Here is an 18,823-nt window from a genome sequence, read left to right on the forward strand (position 1 = left end):
ATATGTCATTTTAGAAGGTACTATACCCAACCTTTTGGCTGTCATTCCACTTACTGGATCTGGCAAATATCAGGCACAATAGTTTAACCAAAAGTGTTCTTCAAAAAGCATAAATAATTTTCATCAACTTCCTCTGTTATTCAAATACTTTGTCAGTAAGTGTATGTACAGTGTACAGCTAGGGTGGGCAACATTACACAAGATGAAGTCACACACCAAATTGAATCTGCTTCACAAATCACATGTAGACAGCAACTATCTATTTTATTTTTCAACAAGGTCCTTAACATTATTTCTAATTTTACAGTATGCACTTGGCAGTCTTATGTTTATTATCCAAAAAGAATATTGACAACAGTGCTAGTTATCTGTGTAGCGTGGTTTTTCAAGAAGCAGACTAGTTTTGGGAGAAAAGGCTGTGTTGCCTGGAAAAGAAAAAGATACACATTCAAAAATATACATTTCAGTTGGGGGTTAAAGAAAAATCGAAAACATTTTTACATTTATAGGTAACTTGAACCCTAAACATAAGCTAATCATGACCAAACAGCAATAGTGATTCTTAAACTGCATTGAACAATTACATTATCTACGTTTCAATACATACAGGTATTATAACTAATGTGGCTTTCAGTACACCTCCTGTACAAGTAAAAAACAGGATAAGCGTTAACATTTGTCCTGAATTCTTATGATTGTTATGAAGTGCTCAGTTGCACAATAACTCAGGACCAAAGTTTACACTATTAAAGTGTATTAAAGTGTAGACCCTGCACAGCCGAGCTCCCCAGGCTTTTGGGCTCCTTGCCAAGTTTCCCAGATCCATGCATAACTAACTGCAATGGTGGGAGTTTTTGACTTTCCACTCTGGGATTTGTAGTTTTTATTTATTCACATAAAACCAGGAGTTAACTTCCCAGAAGTCAAAGACTAAACTCAGGATTAGCTAGTCAAGCCTGAACCAAGGATTCTTGGGAGTTACAAGGAAATAGCAGGGTGATAAGGGCCAGAAAGGTTTGGGATGGGCGGAGATACCCGATCTCATGATTCAGCAGCTTACTTTTCTAATCTCAGAAAGTGCTAAGGACTCAGTGCCATGCCACAGAAATTCGCACTAGTGAAAACTGATTCCACACAATTTTTCTCTTTGTGAAGATCATATGTTCTCACTACTTTTTAAATGGAAATGATCACAGTATGTTTGAAACAAAGCCATTTTGCTCCATAGTTTATTACAGGAGTATCAAAGATAGTGTAAAAATAGTTTAAAAAAAAAAAGTAAATTATGGATTAAGATTAGTTGAACTTTCTCTGGTGCTTTTTAAATGATGTATAAACAATACTTATGTAAAATAAGGTCTCATGACCCATCTGTAATACGTACACAAACCTCCACATGCCCTGCAAAGTCAATAAATCTGTATCATGTGGAAAGATGGGAAAGAAGAGGAAGAAGTGGCCGCTAGAAGGTGAGAACTGATGTAAAGATTAGCTAAACACACAGGGCTTGGAAGGATGGATGAGATGTTAATGGGGGTAACAGGATTGTCATGGAGCCATTCTAGTTTAGTCAATAGACACATCAGTTCTGTAGGGGGGAGGGGCAGGTAGTAGAAGATGAGGATGGATATTGGACACCCATTTTGAAGGACAACAACAAACCATGCATGTGGGGGTCAAATGAATACTCAACCATATGGCTCACACCCCTCCACTGATATTCCCTGTTGCTTAAATGGCTCACCCCTCCATTGTCATTCCCTGTTGCTTAAATGGCTCACACCCCTCCACTGATATTCCCTGTTGCTTACCCTTTCTCTCTCAGAAACGTAACAGATCTGGTTTAGAAGTATAGGGCTGCTCCTCTGAAACATTCCAGATGTGCCATGCCACAGTGAGTGCTGTAAAGACACAAAAAAGAGTATGAGGGAAACCCTCAGTGAAAGTATTGTGCCCCTGTCAATAAGCATATTGCCCACCTCAAAAATCACTTTCTTTTCTCTAGTCACCCTGGTTTGCTCTGAATAAGCTGCAGAAGAATTGTAAGCTCCCGCAGACTCTCTGTTACCATGTTGTTTCCAGAACCCACTTTAGATTGTATGCAGTGAGGTAACCTGTTGGTTTTCTAGCACATAAGCATTCCTATGACTGCTTAATTGGGTAGGCAAAAGGAACAAATGATGGACGGAATGCTGAACAATGCAAACATTCACCCCCAGTCACAAAGATCTGTGTTAAATCGATCGTTATTTTGCTCAGCACGCCAGCCCAGCATGGACCCAGCCTTGTGGGTAGGCCAGTAGTTGGAAATTAAAGGGATGGAAGATACCATTGCGGGACAAGCTGCCACCTACCAATTACATGCTCAAACTGAAACTTATACCACCCTAGGCACTAATGAACCACAGTAGAATGGTATTCTTCCTTACAGGCAATGGAAGCTCCACTCTAAAGCAATTGCAATTTTTCTTTGGTGATTAGTGGTTACACCTCTTTTCATTGATGTTCACCTTGATCAATGAAATGATCATTCTGATGCAAGAGCGATATTACCTTACATAATTCATATACAATCACACTAACAAGGAAAATTAAGACTCATTCAGTAACACGGGGCTCATTAATGCAACACCCTATGCAACAAAATATGACGGAGCAAGCAGACAACCCTTACCATTATTTAAAATGAATAAGTAATTCATCTTTCCATTACAATAAATCTGAATTCTGCTTAAAACATGGAACAGAAACTGCACCAGTGAATATCTGGGTCAGCTTGTGAGATTCAGCTAAGGCTTCCTAAGCAAGATGATGCTTTTCAACCACTCTGTCTCATCTTCCTACACTATCACCGGTCTGTTGGACATATCATTGACCACTCCGCTCCAGTTGTTTGAAATCTCCCACCCTGCAAGGTCTCATGAAGAGTACTGCATCATCCTTCATACTGACCTAAAAGACACAGCCTTACCTTCCACTCCTAAGATGATGACATGTAGATTTACTTGCAGGTCACAGGAAGCAACTCATGAATGTGACAGAAGACCTCAAAGCAATACAGATGTGGATGACTCTGAGCAGCCTGACACTCTCTGGCTCCAAAACAGAAATCCTGGTGCTGAGACACCACATCTCCCTTACAAAATACTGTCACTCTGGTTCCCACCCTTCTTTGAAGCCATTGTTTCATAAAAACCAACGTCAGGGTCATAGTCTTTGTATAGCCACAAACCCCAGACTGACAGAAGCAGTGGTCAATACCACTTTCTGCTAAATATAGCTCCTCAAAATAATCTTGCCCCTCATCCCCAAAAATACCAACCCTGGAGGTAGAAACATCAGTAAATGTGACTACAGCAATTTCCTGTACATCACTCCCCCTGCCAAACCAAAGCACTATGAAAAACTGAAAGTAGCAGTTCAACGTTCACCACTCACACTTTTTTCCACATACAAAAGCATAGACCAATCCTGCCTCGAAAAAATAGTCTCACTTTGCCTAACCTTCAACTGCCTTTAAGGTTCAACACCCTTATACCTACAGATTGAAATCATGCACCACCAGCTTACCATCTAAGATTCAAAGCAATCAACCTTTTAGTGGTTACCGGAACCAATTGTACAAAACACTTCAGAGTCACTGGCTTTCAATTTTTCAATATCCTCCGCCCACACACTAATAATACTACTAGTAACATGACCTACAGGAATCAAAACTAACCTCGATCAAATAATTGCTTGCACAACCACTTATCAATTCAATTAAAAACAATAGGAATGTCATGCAATAACAGTCATCCCTATACAACATGTGTCTTGCGGAAGCCCAGAAACAGTTGACATGAAGTGAGTGCTTAACTAAACAAATACACATAAAAGTTTGTCAAGAATCATGGTGTCAGAATTAAGTGGATATCTAGGGCTAGCTGGATGAGACGACATCGGTCTGAGTTAGATAAAATAAGAATGTAGGGTCAGATTTATCAAGGCTTTGTGTTGGTGCAAAGTCACTAAAAGAGATGAGCACCGGTGCAAAGTCTTGATAAAGTTTTCAATTTTCAGTGAAAACGTTTATTTGTGAGGAAGATTGACTTAGAATATTGCAAAGTAGCTGTTTGTGTTACTTTGCATTACTTTGCGTCAAGGGGTGGTACAGGGGTGTTCCCATGTAATTACCCAAATAATTTAACACAGAGCCCCATCTACTAACAGAGGTAGACAGGGGTTTACACTCAAAAAATACGCCTCCATGAGAAAGGCACAAAGTAGGAGAAATCATTTTTTCTCCAAACTGTTCGATCATTGCATGTGTATAAAGAACATGTACAAAGTGTCAAAGTTTAAAAGTAAGTCTAAGCAAAGTATTTTGTACTGGAGGGTTATCATTTCGGTACAAAACCTTCTGGTACAAAAGTTTCTGCATGGTGCTAGGCAACCTTAAGGAGAACAAGAACTTGGGAAATTAGCAGCAGTGCACTATCTTTGTAGATGTGACACTAGCCAGCTCTCTCCCTTCCACACAACACACCACAGTAACTTTGCTTGTCGCACTGCGCTGCCAGAAAAGTAGATTTTCCCCTTAGAGCTTAATGGCATTTTCAGAATGAGAAAGTAATAGTTTAGAGATCTGATCATTTGGGGGGAGGGTATAAAAGTTTGCAGAAGATTTAAAGACAATTCACTGATAGACAATTTTAACAGCAGATACTGGGTGGGGAAAAAGGAAGCACTCACACATGGGCCTGTCCACTGATCACTTACCCTCTGCCTTCCTGAAGTGTGATTTATAAGGCGACACACCAATGCGATGCTGCTCTCTTGTTTTCCATCTGAGGTGCGTAAGTCTGGCAACTGTGAAGATTCCGAAAAAAGAATCAGGCAAGATAACTCCCAACAGCCACAACAGAGCCGTTTATATTTACCTGCCTGTAGTTCTTCTATTGTCATGTAATTGACTTTCGAAATAACGACCCACAGATATATCAGGACCCAAACAAATTTTTGCAAATATCAGAGAGGAATGAATAATTACATAGAAAAACGGAATTCAGTTTGGTAAAGATGTTTTCTGTGCATAGGGCTGATGCTTTAATGCATGGCAAGAAAGCTTTAGAATACCCATCTATCGAATAAAGCCTGAAAATAGCGTTTTTGAAGTGTGTGGGGAGTGGTCAAGCAAAATATGTCTTTGCTATTTGTAGGGAAAACTCAGACACTGTTTTCTTCTGGGCAGAGAACCATAAAGAAGATGCAGGAGTTAAGATGAAAAGACACAAAAGAGGTGATTCATGACCATTTGCAATCATGGCATAAAGATGAAGCTCCCAGAGTGGGCTAGGAGGGATTGAGATGACATCAATGTGGCACGCTCAGTCAGTAACGCCGATGCTACAATCATTAGGGCGGGTCTGATTAATGCCAGATCTCTGGTGAGACATACTGCAGATGTCTTTGAACTACTGGTGGATGGCCAGGTGGATGTGCTGTTCGTCACGGAGACGTGGATGACCAGCACATCCGCTCCGAGCGTGGAACTTGCTGTCCCTAGGGGCTTTAAGTTTGCTAGGGTAGACAGACCACTGGGGAGAGGGGGTGGATTAGCCGTTATTTTTAGGGATGGGTGGCGCTTCGCTTCTGAGCCACCGACTGCGGATGCTGGCGGCGAGGTCCTTCACTTCTCTATAATAATTTCCCCCCATTTCACCTTAGGTGGTTCCCTGATTTACAGGCCTCCGGGCCAGGCTAATCATTTTCTTGACTCCCTAGAAGAATATATAGTGCCGCGGGCCTTAAGTTTTCCAAAGTTTCTTTTGGTCGGTGACCTAAATATTCACGTAGATGCTCCTGATTCACCGGAAGCCCGTAGGCTCGGTGAAATTCTTAACCTGGCTCAGCTCAAGCAATGGGTAACTGCCCCGACTCATGCGGGAGGTCATCTGCTTGACCTGGTTTGCTCTAATTTTTCACTTCAGTCTGTGACCGTGGAAAAAACAACCTGGTCTGACCACGATCTGGTCAGGTTCGCGTGGGTAATGGCGGAATCTGGTTTTACACCCCCCATATGTCACACTCAAAAGATCAATTTGCCCGCGTTCAGACAGGCCCTGTCCAGAGCCCGCCCTAAATCTATGATGCTTCTGGATGAGGCGGTCTGCGAGTTCAACGAGTGGGTGCGGCAGGCGGCTTCTGCTTCCACGAAACACACTACTGTGTCCAGATCACGACGCTCTCCCTCTCAACCCTGGTTCTCTCCTGAGTTGAGAGTGATGAAACTTGGCTGTAAAAAATTAGAACGAGTGTGGAGGCTTAGTTATAGATTTGAGGCTAAATCCGCCCTACGTTTTGCACAAAAGGACTATTATGCAGCCATTAAGGTAGCGAAAGGGAACTATTACGCAGGGCGTATTGCGAAAGCAGATAACAATAGCAGAGAGATCTTCGCTATTGTCAAAAGCTTTGTCACGCCGGTTGCTGATGCAGCCACTCTCCCATCCTCTGCGCAATGGTGCGAGGATCTATCCACCTTTTTCATCAGCAAAATAGCGAAGATCCAGCAGGACCTACTAGCGGCTTTGTCCGCTGACGGCTCAGTGGCCGACATGTGTCCCACACTATGTCCTGGTTCTGGACAACAGCTTTCGAACTTTGTGCAGGTTGGTGAGTGTGCTATTCTGCCTCTCCTTCAATCCCTGAAATCTGGCTCTCCCGCCTATCCGTGCCCAGCCCGTGTGCTTTCGGAAGTGGCAGAAACGGTCTGCACCGAGATCACGCAGATAGTGAATCTCTCTCTGGCCTCAGGTGAGGTGCCTCTAGGCTGGAAACGAGCCAAACTTGTGCCGCTCCTGAAAAAAACGGGACTGGATGCTACGGTCCCTGGGAACTATCGTCCCATATCCCTTTTACCAGCACTCACGAAAATCTGTGAGAAAGTGGTTTTTCAACAATTGGAGAACTTCATAGAAACCTCCAATGCCCTCCACCCTGCCCAATCGGGCTTCAGGGCCGCATATAGCACTGGTGGAGATGACTGAGGCGATTCGGGACTGTCTAGACGGAGGCGGCAGAGCGGTCCTAATTTTATTGGACCTCTCTGCCGCGTTCGATACCGTTCCCTATGAGCTTCTCCTCGCCAGGCTGTCTGCTATTGGTATTGGGGGAGTTGTGCTGGCCTGGCTGTCTTCTTTCCTTTCCGACAGGTCTCAGCAGGTTTGGATGCCCCCATATGCATCTGAGCCTAAACCACTTCTCACGGGGGTCCCCCAGGGATCCACTCTTAGTCCCCTACTGTTTAATGTTTACATCACCCCCCTGGTTTATCTAGCGGAACAGTATGGGGCTAAGATTATAGGGTATGCAGATGACACCCAACTGCTGTTTACCTGGCCAGACAACAATCTGGATGTATCGGCAGTGCATCTGTGTTTGTCCTCTGTATTTCGCTGGCTTACCCAGGCTCAGCTGAAATGCAATGAGGACAAATCCGAGGTGCTTTTTTATGGTTCCTTTCCCTCCTCGTTTAAGAACACATTGTGGCCCCCCAACATTCCTAGCCCGAAAGAGATGGGGAGACCGGCAAAAAACCTTGGCATCTGGTTTGCTGAGGATCTTAGATTTGAGGGACCATATTAAAAAATTGACAGGCACCTGCTTTGCCACGCTGAGAATGCTCCGCAAATTTTTCCCACTGCTCCCTAGGGAGGCTAAGGAGACAGTTGCTCGGGCTCTCATACTGGCAAGGCTGGACTACGCGAATGCACTGTTTGGTGGCATTCCGGCCTACCTGGTGAAACGCTTGCAAATCATTCAGAATGCGGCTGTCCGTCTGTTATTCAACATCCCTAGATGGAAGAGCGTGCGCACTGAGATGCGCACCCTCCATTGGCTTCCTGTTGCGCAACGCATTCTGTTCAAGTCTCTGGTGCTTGCGTTCAGAGCTATCCATGATCAAGGCCCCCACTATCTAAGAAAGAGATTCACTTGCTATACCCCTGCTCGTACCCTTAGATCATCCACCCTGTTCAAATTGTCTCTTCCCCGTTTTAAACGAGCCAGGCTCGGTGGCCAATCGATCTCTGTGACCCGTGGCTCGGGCCTGGAACGCTCTCCCTCTTCACTTACGTTCTATGCAAACTGTGGCCCTATTTAAGAAAAATTTAAAAACACACTTATTCATGAGTACAATTTAAAATGCCCTCATGCTGTTCTGTTTTCTGTTTCTCCCCTATCGCGCCAGGATACTCTCAAGTAACGGAGCGCGCTATAAAATGGTTTATACATACATACATACATACATACAACTATAGTAGGATAAGATTGGCCAAGGATTTGGAATCTGATCTGGGTGCCTAAAACTGGCTTCTTTGATCACTCTATAGTTACCCTTATGGAAAACAGATGAGATGAGGGATACAGGGGTTTTACAATATCCAGTGGTGAAATATTGTAAAAAAAATATTGATCTTGGACATTCCATTACAGCTAGCATGGAAACATTTAAAAAACAAGCTAATTCCCTATCCACTGATTACCTCTCACTTACTCTTTGACTTTCACTATCATAAGGTACAAGGCTTGTGGGGTCAGATGTACGACCATTTTATTTTGCAAATCGCAAAATGCAACGTTTTACGACTCGCAAAAGGGAATGTACAACAGTGTCTGTGACACTATTTGCGATTTTCAAATGAGTCGCAAGGTACCTGCCTCATTAATATTCAAGAGGCAGGTCGCAAGTTGTGACCCATTGGGAATGGCCTGCAAACACAGGGATGGTGGCCTGTTGGGGACAGCAGACACCAGTGTCTGTGTTTGATTTTTCAATAAAGCAGCTCTTTTTTCCAAATTCAGTCCATTTGGGAGTGGCTTACCACCTACTTGAAGTAGGCTGTAAACTGCAAATTTTTTGTAACCACAAATGCGGTTGCAAAACAATGATACATACCATTCTGACTCGCTATTAGGAGGGGACACCCTTGGCATGTCCCTTTCTAATAGCAACTTGCAAACACTGTTTTGCGAGTCACCGACTTGCAAAATAGCATTTGTACATACCACCGCCCTTTTTTGCGGTCACAAATTTTGCTGATTCCACGTTTGCGACCGCTAAAAACGGTCATACATCTGGCCCCTGGTCTATTCCACTTCAAGTGTGGCAGGGATGGGTTCTTGCTGTGAAGATACCAAAAAAAAGCATTAGGTAAGATTCAGTTTGAGGGCAATCTCCTCTATCCACACACATACATTCTCTCTCATTCCACAATGAAAGACATTTTGCTTTTTACTGGTGTGCAGCCTACAGGTGATCGTATAAGTGGGAAGACGGCTTAGGTTTAAGTCTGACCACTTTGTGAGATGATCGATGATTACTTCTAGTAAATCTGGCACAGTGCCTAAAAAATAGTTTCAGGTAACGTGTAGCCCAATTAATTTATTTTAGTGTGAACAGGTTAAAAATGGAAATACATTGTTGGTATGCCGGAAGAAACATTTTAGGGGAAGGTAACATGAGTAATGAGTAACCATGTATCCAGACATAAAGGAAAAGACAAAGAAGGGTGTTCCGGGTCAGCGATAATCATGCAGCAAGGCAAAAAGCCTCAGTAACACTGCAGCTGAAGAACTGGTGCAGATAAGAAATTTGGTCTGGGGCTACATGGCCCAGCAGCAAAAGATGTCCAGCTACCCAACCCCTCAATATCACTTCAACCAGGTAAGGTGCTCCCTTCTTTGCCCAGTGTTCATCATGCACTGATTTTGTGCAGCCTTCTCCTACTTTACCACCACAAATTCTACTAAGCTCTGATTTCTCCACCCAGATGTCTCCATACAATTGGGTTCCCACTTCATCGCAGCCTACCCATGCCCATGCTCACTGCCACAATCAACCTCAGACTTACTTATCCCACACATGGCACTAGCCTCTTCATCCATTCATATGCATGTACTTTCATCTAACCACCTATCCATGGACTCAGTTACTCTACAACCATCCAAGCACTAATTCTTCAATTTAGTCACCTTTTATGTTTAATGATCAGCTGTCAAACTTTAATCTGCAGTTGTTTTTAAACATAGAGGGACAGCTCCCTCTTCTGTCCCTGTTTTAAACCCACTGACTTCACTGATGTGCACACCCCTTGGTGCCCCTACATTCTCAGAGTATTTAAGGCTTATGTACGCTGAGTATGTAACAGAGGCACCGAAGGGAAGGTACCGCAGTGAATTTGGTATTTGGTAGTGCTATTTCTTGGAGAAAAATGCATCCTCACATCCATTTTTGGTTGCGAGGGTGCATTTAGCACTAAGAAAATAGCGGCAAATGCACACTCCGCTCCATCGCTGAATTCCCTGGAATTTTAATGTAATCCCACAGAATTACATGGAATCAAATTCGACCGTTCTGCCTGCCCCCTATAGAACTACCTGAATGCAAGATTTGGCTTTGCAACTTCTCCAGCAGGAAGACTGGCAGGCCCAGCAGAGGGTGTTATACTTAGCTAACTTGTAAGGTATGAAGGCAATGACTAGGAAAAGATGGAAATTATAAAGAAAAAAATAGGATTTTTTTAGCTGATGTACTTGTCTTTTTCCCTTTAGCTTTATCATTACCTCTGGTACAAAAACAAGGATCTAGAGTAAAGAAGTATTGATCCATGTGTTAGAAGACACCTGACTATTTTCGGAGACGAAAACCAGTGATTACGTCTAGCAAATGTGGCAGAGTATAAAAAAATATTTTGAGTAATGTGCCGCCTAATTAATTTGTTTAGTGTGAATAGATTTAGAATAGAAAATAGACTGATGGTATGTGAGTAGCCCACTGAGCCAGAAATAAAGGTTAGGACAAGGAAAGGGTTCGTGGGTAGCGAGAATCATGCTGTGAAGAAGAAAAGCCTAGCTCTTTGGAGGACGTAGGTAACATTAACATATTGAAGGCAAGTGAGAAAGAGGGGTGGTGAGGGTGTACTATGGAGATTTTTCCTCTACTGATATGTGCATTAATTCACTTAAAATGTTCTTCCTTTGAACATGCATGGACAGTAAGACACCCATGTGGTGCACTGCAGTTGTAAAGTTTTCATTTCAGCCCACAGAAACATTTGCATGCTCCCACTAATTTCAAACCTCTTCAGTCATCCACAGCACTCTGCCTAAGTCAAAAGGTGATCATAAATGCTTCAGTACCATCAATATTGTTTTGAGGAAATCATAAGTGATAGCAGACAAAAGCCTTAACCTCTTAGCTACTAGGTCTTCCCCGCTGTCCCCCCCTGTTATAAGCCTTTTTTTGGCTATTTTGGGTAACTCACGCTTAGGCCCCTGTAACGGTTTGTCAACATAAGATATCCATGCCAAATTTGCGTCCTTTTCTTCCAACATCATTGGAATTTTAAAGATACTCAGGGTTCGTGGATTCCCCTGGAGGGGTCCCAGATATTTGCCATAATACAGCAAAGTAAATTTCTTTTTTTGTTTGGAAAAGTGGGTAAAAGTGCTGCAGAAGAAAGCATCAGTTTTTTTCCCTGCAAAAGGTATCAACAAACAGTTTGTGATACTGAAATCTTCATCATGCAAGCTTTAGGGACAGACAGACTTTTGTCAGAAAACCCATATGTTTTACACAGTTTTGGCATTTTACTTGGCCAAAGCCTATTTTTGCTACTTTTTGTGAACCAACCTCCTTCCAGTTAGTGGTAAAAATAGGTATGAAAGCAATAGTGGATCCTGGAAAACTATTCATTTCCGAAGTAGAAACATTTCTGAATTTAGCAAGGGGTCATTTGTGTAGATCCTTAAGTTTTTTTATAGAAACTAACAGTTGAAAATAAGACAAATTGAAAATGAGATAAAAAAACATAATTTTCACCTGTAACTTCTTCTATGTATTTCAGATTTGTTAAAGCAATATATCATTATATCCACTGGACCCTTTTGGTTGTGGGGATATATAGGACTTGTAGGTTCACCAAGAACCCAAGGAATCCTGAGCCAATAACTGAGCTGGGTCTTGCAATTGTTTTTCATAGCAATTCATTTGATAAAATATAAAGAGTCAAAAATAGGTATCAAGGACACCTATGTATTTCCAAAATGGGAACAAAATATAGAGTTTAGAAGCATCAGCTATTTGCACATTTCCGAAATTGTGGGAACCCATACTAGCATGTGAATTATATGACATTTTTCAAAGTGACTTCTTTTTTACACATTGTCTTACATTTGAAAGGCAGAAATGCATAGAAAGTCAATAGGGAATATCAGTTGCTCTACAAATCTGTGTTTCTCTAAGTCTCCCAATAAAAATGGTACCTCACTTTTGTGGGTGCCCATGTCAGGAAATGGGCCAAAACGCAACGTGGACACACCACATTTTTACAGTGAAAACTGACCCCTTTTTTTAAAGTGCCTAGCTGTGGATTTTGAACCCTAGCTCTGCTGGAACCAAGGGAAATCTAGCATACTTGTACAAATATAAAAACTAGACACCTAGAGGAATCAAGGAAGGGGTGACTCGGGCAGCTCTCACCAGGTTCTGTTACTCAGTATCCCTTGCAAACCACAAACTTTGAAAAGAAAAACACAATTTCCTCACATTTCTGAGATGGAAAGTTTGGAATTTGCATGGATCCACAAAATTCCATGCACCCTGAATTCCCCAAAGTCTTCCGATAAAAATGGTACTTCACTCATGTTGGTAGGCCTAGTGCCCGCCACAGGAAACAGTCCAAAATGCAACATGGACACACATCCCATTTTTAGAGTGAAAATTACCCTTTCTTTCAAAGTGCCTAGCTGTGAATTTTGAACCCTAGGCCTGCCGGCACCTTGGAATACCTAGCAAACCTATACATTTTTTAAAACTAGACACATAGGGGAACACAGGAGGGGGTGACTTTTGTGGCTGTCACCCATCTCTGTTACACAGAATCCCTTGCAAACCTCAAACTTTGTAAGAGAAAACACATTTTAATCACATTTCTGTGATGGAAAGTTCTGGAATCTGTGTGGATCCACAAAATTAAACACTACATTTGTACAGTGAAAACTGACAATTTTTGGCAAAGTCCTTAACTCTGGATTGTGAACCTTAACTCTGATGGCACCTAGGGAAACATAGAAAACCTAAAAAATGTTTAAAACTGGACCCCCAGGGGAATCCAGGATGGGTTACCTTTTGTTGCTCTCACCAGGTTGTGTCACCTAGAATCCCTTGCAAACCTCAAACTTTGTAAAAAAAAAAAGAAAAACATTCCCCACATTTCTGTGATGAAAAGTGCTGGAATCTGCATGGGGCTACTAACTTCCACCCACCCCACATTCTTTAAAGTTTTCCGATAACAATGGTGCCTCAATTGTGTGGGTGGGCCAAGTACCTGCTGCAGAGAAGGGCCTACAACGTATTGTGGATCTTCCAAAATTGCCTATCACAAAACAACATGGTTTTGCAAAGGGGCTCACCTGGGTTTTAGGCCCCACACTCGGCAGCCATCTAGGGAAACCTACCAAACCCAGACATCTATGAAATCTAGACACCCATTGGAGTTCATCGAGGTATGCTTTGTGTGGACCCTCCAAAGTTTTCCCATCCGAAATCCCCTGCAAACCTTAAATTTAGGGGCGGCGGCATTGGTATGCCCATTCTGGGCAGCCACCACTCCTACATACAAAAAAGGCAGCATAATCCCTGGTGCCTGGGGGGAAGATCCAGGGCTATTGACCCCAACTGCCTCCTGGAGGGGCAGAAGGAATGTGCCATTTTTTGATGAGATTGGGGTCATTGGCATGCCCATTCTGGGTAGCCCGCACCCCATACCATTGAAAAAAATATTGCCTAGTGGGATTCCAGCCCCCCCCCCCCATGGAGGCAGATAAGGACCTATTGCCCCCACCTGCTTCCCAGGGGGCAGAAAGACCGTTCCAATTTGTTTTGGGGTAGGGGCATTGGCATGCCCATTCTGTGCAGCCCCCACCCCTATGTAAAAAAAAATCTCTTGTGCCTAGTGGGATTTATGTCCCCCCAACAGAGCAGATCAGGGGCTACTGCCCCATCTGCCTCCTGGGGGGTAGAAAGACTGTGGCATTTTTTTTTGGGGGGGGACATTGACATGCCTGTGCTGGGCAGCCCCAACCTGAATTTTGAAAAAAAAATCCATGGTGCCCAGTGGACTTTCTGCCCCCCAGGGGGAGCAGATAAGGGGCTATTGCCCCATCTGCCTCCCGGGGGGCAGAAAGACTGTGGCAATTGTTTTTGGGCTGGAATGGGGCATTGGCATGCCCATTCTGGGCAGCCCCCACCCCTACGTATACAAAAAATAAATAATCCCTGGTGCCTAGTGGGATTTTTGCCCTCCTCCCCCCAGTGAGCAGATCAGGGGCTAATGCCCCCATCTGCCTCCTGGGGAGGCAGAAAGACTGTTGTATTTTTTTGGGGGGGTGATTGGGGGCATTGACATTCCTGTTCCTGGCAGCCCCCACCCCTGACCTATGAAAAAATAATCCCTGGCGTCTAGTGTGCTTTCTGCCCCCAGGGGGGTCAGAAAGAGTGGCTAGGGCAAAATAAAATGGGGAGAGCAAAGGTCCTTGCCCAAGGGGACGCTCCCCCTCTCTGGTGGCTAGTGGGTGGATATTGCCTTAGAGCCTCAGAGGGACTGACTATTAGCATGTACGAAGTGCAAGTGATATTGTCTAGTAATGACTAAGATCTGCCTGATCAGAGAGTGTTCTGGAAGTTTGACTCACTCGTAGAGGAATGGGATGCAGTGTGCAAGTGATATTGTCTAGTAATGACTAAGATCTGCCTGATCAGAGAGTGTTCTGGAAGTTTGACTCACTCTTAGAGGAATGGGATGAAGTGTGCAGAGGGAGCAGAGCTGACACTGGTAACTGCTACAGTAGTATTGTCAATGGGTGGGCACTCAGCCTATTTTAGTTGATAACAGATGGTCTGCTGCTAAGGACTGGTTCCACACTGCCACAGATATAACCTAGGATCCACTTCAATTAGTTTCAAGGGTTTTTATAGACCATATGGCTACCAAAGATGGGCTTTGCAGCACTGACAGGCTATGCAGGTTAGTGGGCTGTTTAGGCAAATAAATGGGTTTTGAGTGCCCACCCACTTGTCGTTTTCCCTAAGGCTGATTGGTAGAAAGTTCTAGAGTTTTAGAACAAGATAGTCAAACAAGCGACCACCACCTCTGGCCCTTTTGATTCTGGGGATGGTGAGGATTAATTAATGGATCTCAATTCTCTGTTGGCACTGTAGGGATTAATAAAGTGCTGAAGGATATGCAGCCCAACCTTGTGTTTTGCACGATGTGCAATGCAGAGTGCGTTGAATTGTTGTCTTTTACGTATTTGCAGCCAGTGAAATGTCGGCAGAGCAGGGCAAGCTTACTGAGCTCCATTGAGCAAATAAATGTAACAAATCTGGGAAGTGTTGCAGTTAGTGGTTGGTGTGTTCAGTCCACTGCAGTGGGCTAGAAATCCTCTTGCTGAGATATAGAACCTTGGGCAACCTCCTACCTGGCCCTTGAGAAGTTGCTGACCAAATGGACTACCAAAGCCTATTCTTGGTTTCTAGAGGTCTTCATTCAGGGCTCGTGAAACCTATAGTAAGTTCAGCGCACCTGCAGCAATTGAAGAATCAGGCATACCTCTGCAATTCACACAAAAGCTGATACTTTGCTCCCTCACAGTCAGTGCTTAATTTAAGCCGATAGTTACATGTGGGGCCCAATGGCACTGATATTTTGGAACTGGCACTTGTTTATCCTCATCAAACTGACCCAGAATAAAAGAGAGAAGGCAGAAAAGGGGAGTAAGGAGGAAGAATAATGAAAAAGAACTGATAAATTAAGAAACCAGGGATGTAAAAGAACCAGCAAGCTTTAGATCAAAGGGCAGGGAATAGATGACAGTGGATGAAAAATGCATCAAGTCAAATCAAGACCACAAATCAATTGGTATTTGGTAAAACCGACACTTGGGAGCGCTGTTGGTGGGCTTCCAAGAAAAACTTTGAGTCCCTGTATTTATTCGTTTGCAAATATAGCACTACTCACTAGGCTTTAATTTTACTCTTGTGAATGGAATAGGTTCAGCATATGGCTGGAATGATATCCTAGTGGCTAGTGAGAGTGGGCTATGGAGGATAGACTAGTCTACCTTCTAACCACTTAGAACCATGCTTTGAGAGGTGAGACATCTATGGCACATTAGTTCTAGTTTTAGGTAACTGGGGCCTGAGATGAGAGATAAGAGAGGTGAGAGGTGAACGGGTGTTTCCCACCACGAGCTTCACACACCATTCCAGAGGGCCTGAGTAAGATCCACCCCATGATATTAATGGTTAATGATTCTATCTCATTATCAGGGGTGGGCGGAGCTCGCGTAGTGGCACTCTGCGGAATTAAACGGAGTTACTTGAAAATTCCATGAAATTCTACAGAGTTCTGTGGCCTGTCAGAGTGCCCTCCCTGCTCCACCCCCTGCACCCCTGTGGAAGCCCAGGCTCCCCATTCTCCTCTTGCTAAAGCCTCAGCACATCCTGCCCCCTCTCGCTAAACCCCTGGTCCCCTGCTCCCTTTAAACCCCCATCCCTCCCTTCCGCTAAACACCACGGCCCCCCGTACTCCCTCCCGCTAAACGGCCGGCCCCCCTCCTGCGTAGTAAGGCCTAAAAGATAAAAAAGAGTAGATACCTACCTTCCTCCCAAATTGGTGTCCTTCCCCTGCTGCTGGGCCTGGATCCACTCTGCTTCCGCTGCTCTTGTTGAATTACAGGAAGAACTGTAGTTTGCATGGCGTACTGCGTGAAGACATGCCTGACCCTATCATGGCATTTGATAGGGTCAGGTATGCCTTCACGTAGTACGCCATGCGCACTGCAGTTCTTCCTGTAATTCAACCGGAGCATCAGAAGTGGAGCCAGGCACAGCAGCAGGAGCAGGACAACAATTTGGTAGTAAGGTAAGTCTCCCTTCACCGGTGACCTCTGCTCCGCTGCGATTACGGAGTTTTGGAAAACTTAGCACTCCAAACAGAGTGCACAGTTAATAAAACTCGACAAACTTTGCTGGCGGAGCGGAGTTAACCGCCAGCCCATAGTCATTATGTAAGCGGTGTCACCTGCACAATGGAATTTTATGGTACTCAGGCAAAGAAAGTGTGCTTTCATGTCTCTTCTTAGCTTCTTTAAACCAAAGTGGCCACACTTTGCACTCATTGGATCATTGTGTACAGACACAATCTACCCCACTCCCTGTTCTTCCCAGTGAGATACAGGATTATGCTCTGCAATGGTTGCTATTGCTATAAGGCAGGTCTACCAAAGGGTATATAAGCTTCCAGGGTGAAGTAGGTGCAGGAAATATAATGCTGCTACTGCTGATAATATTACAGAAGTGCAGTTTTAGATTCAATCTTTATAGCATTGTTTTTTTAATCACTTCAAATACTGAAGATTGGCATGGTGTTTGAAAGGTGGGTTTGGAGGTCTAAGGAACTGCATATAGTCAGCATGCCGTTTCACACTCCTGCATCGGGGCTCGGTTAGTTCCACAACTATGTACACACAGACCACCATATGAACACTTTCACATGTTGCAACCAGGTGTGTTATTGTATATATTGTGCTATATTTACTTTCCCTCTCAAGGAGTGTTCAGCCTTATTGCCCATCTCTCTATACTTTATTCAGAGCTATCCTGTCTTTTGTTTGCTGAGCCAAACAAGATAAACAGTTCCAAAGTTTTAGCAAAAGTGACCTTTATTTTACTAGGTATTGATTGCCTGCGAATGTGATCTATTTCACAATGTTAAGCAACAAAATATCAATCTGCAACATCGAGTGCAGGTTACTGCTATAGAACATATACTGTGAAATTACTATTCTTTTTTTATATCTCTTTATTCCATTTTCACAGAGGAAAACAGACAGCATAACATATCCCCCAACTGTAGAGGACTTTGAGCGGAACATGCATCAATTATTACGTAGGTCTTCCCGAGGCCTGGGCTGCAACATGATGCCAACGCAGTCTTTTTCCTTTCATTGCTCGCATTCACATGAAAACCCACCAGTTCAACTTGTGGTTCGAACACGTTCCACCCTCCGTCAGCTAAGAATCTTCCACTTTTCCTCACTGTCTCTCTTCTGTCTCTCTTTCCTCACTTCTCTCCAGGGACCACTGATCTTCTCAAATTTGCATGGGCTCCCTCTTGCCTGGCACACCAGTTTTTCTGCTGCCATACACTAATTCATGCCTTCCCCCGACTCCTGTATTATGGGTGCAGGAAAATGCCCCTTTTTGCATGTTTGCCCCCCACTTTTTGTCTGATGTTTAATGCTGCTTGACTAAGTGTGCCCTGGGTTCCTACTAATCAGGTACCCATTGCCTATGTTCTTTTCCCAAAACTGGACCTTTGCTCCCACATTGGCACTCCTCTGGCCTACATATAAGTCTCAAGTAAAAGGTGCCGGGGGCACCAAGGTCCTTGGAGCCTGAGATAGTCTCACAGGGCTGAAGCATATATTTGCCACCCTCAGAAAATCCTCCCCTGAGCCTTACACACTGCCACTGAATTCTGTGTGCCAGGGGGAGAGCCTAAAACTACAGGTCGACATGACACACATCCATGTGTGCCATGCCCACCAAAACACTGCCTGTGGCATAGGTCAATCGCTCCTCTAGCAGGTCTTACAGGCCTTAGGCAGGGTGCACTATACCACAAATGAGGGCACAGATGCCTAAACCCTCGGCCCCTACAGTACCTGTGCCATTTACAGGTGTTGCATGTGCAGTAAAGCCATTTTTAGAACA

At 43.9% G+C, this 18,823-nt stretch overlaps 2 protein-coding genes across 2 annotated transcripts in view; both read right to left on the bottom strand.

Moving 5' to 3' along the window:
- Positions 1–287: 287 nt before the first annotated feature.
- The window catches only part of LOC144761751 (uncharacterized), a 1,311,126-nt gene continuing 1,292,590 nt past the window's right edge, over positions 288–18,823 (bottom strand). Inside the window, exons 13-15 of the mRNA XM_078647002.1 lie at positions 4,762–4,851; positions 1,812–1,901; positions 288–425 (exon numbers count right to left, since the gene is read on the bottom strand). Coding sequence (XP_078503128.1) covers positions 333–425; positions 1,812–1,901; positions 4,762–4,851 — 273 coding nt within the window. The 3' untranslated portion in view covers positions 288–332. The remainder of the gene's footprint in view (positions 426–1,811; positions 1,902–4,761; positions 4,852–18,823) is intronic.
- Positions 9,133–18,823, bottom strand: part of LOC144761391 (uncharacterized) — a 201,722-nt gene continuing 192,031 nt past the window's right edge. Inside the window, exon 13 of the mRNA XM_078646791.1 lies at positions 9,133–9,168. Within this exon, the coding sequence (XP_078502917.1) occupies positions 9,133–9,168 (36 nt within the window). The remainder of the gene's footprint in view (positions 9,169–18,823) is intronic.

The sequence above is a fragment of the Lissotriton helveticus genome, chromosome 6 (assembly GCF_964261635.1).
Source record: "Lissotriton helveticus chromosome 6, aLisHel1.1, whole genome shotgun sequence".
NCBI classification, from domain to species: Eukaryota; Metazoa; Chordata; class Amphibia; order Caudata; family Salamandridae; genus Lissotriton; species Lissotriton helveticus.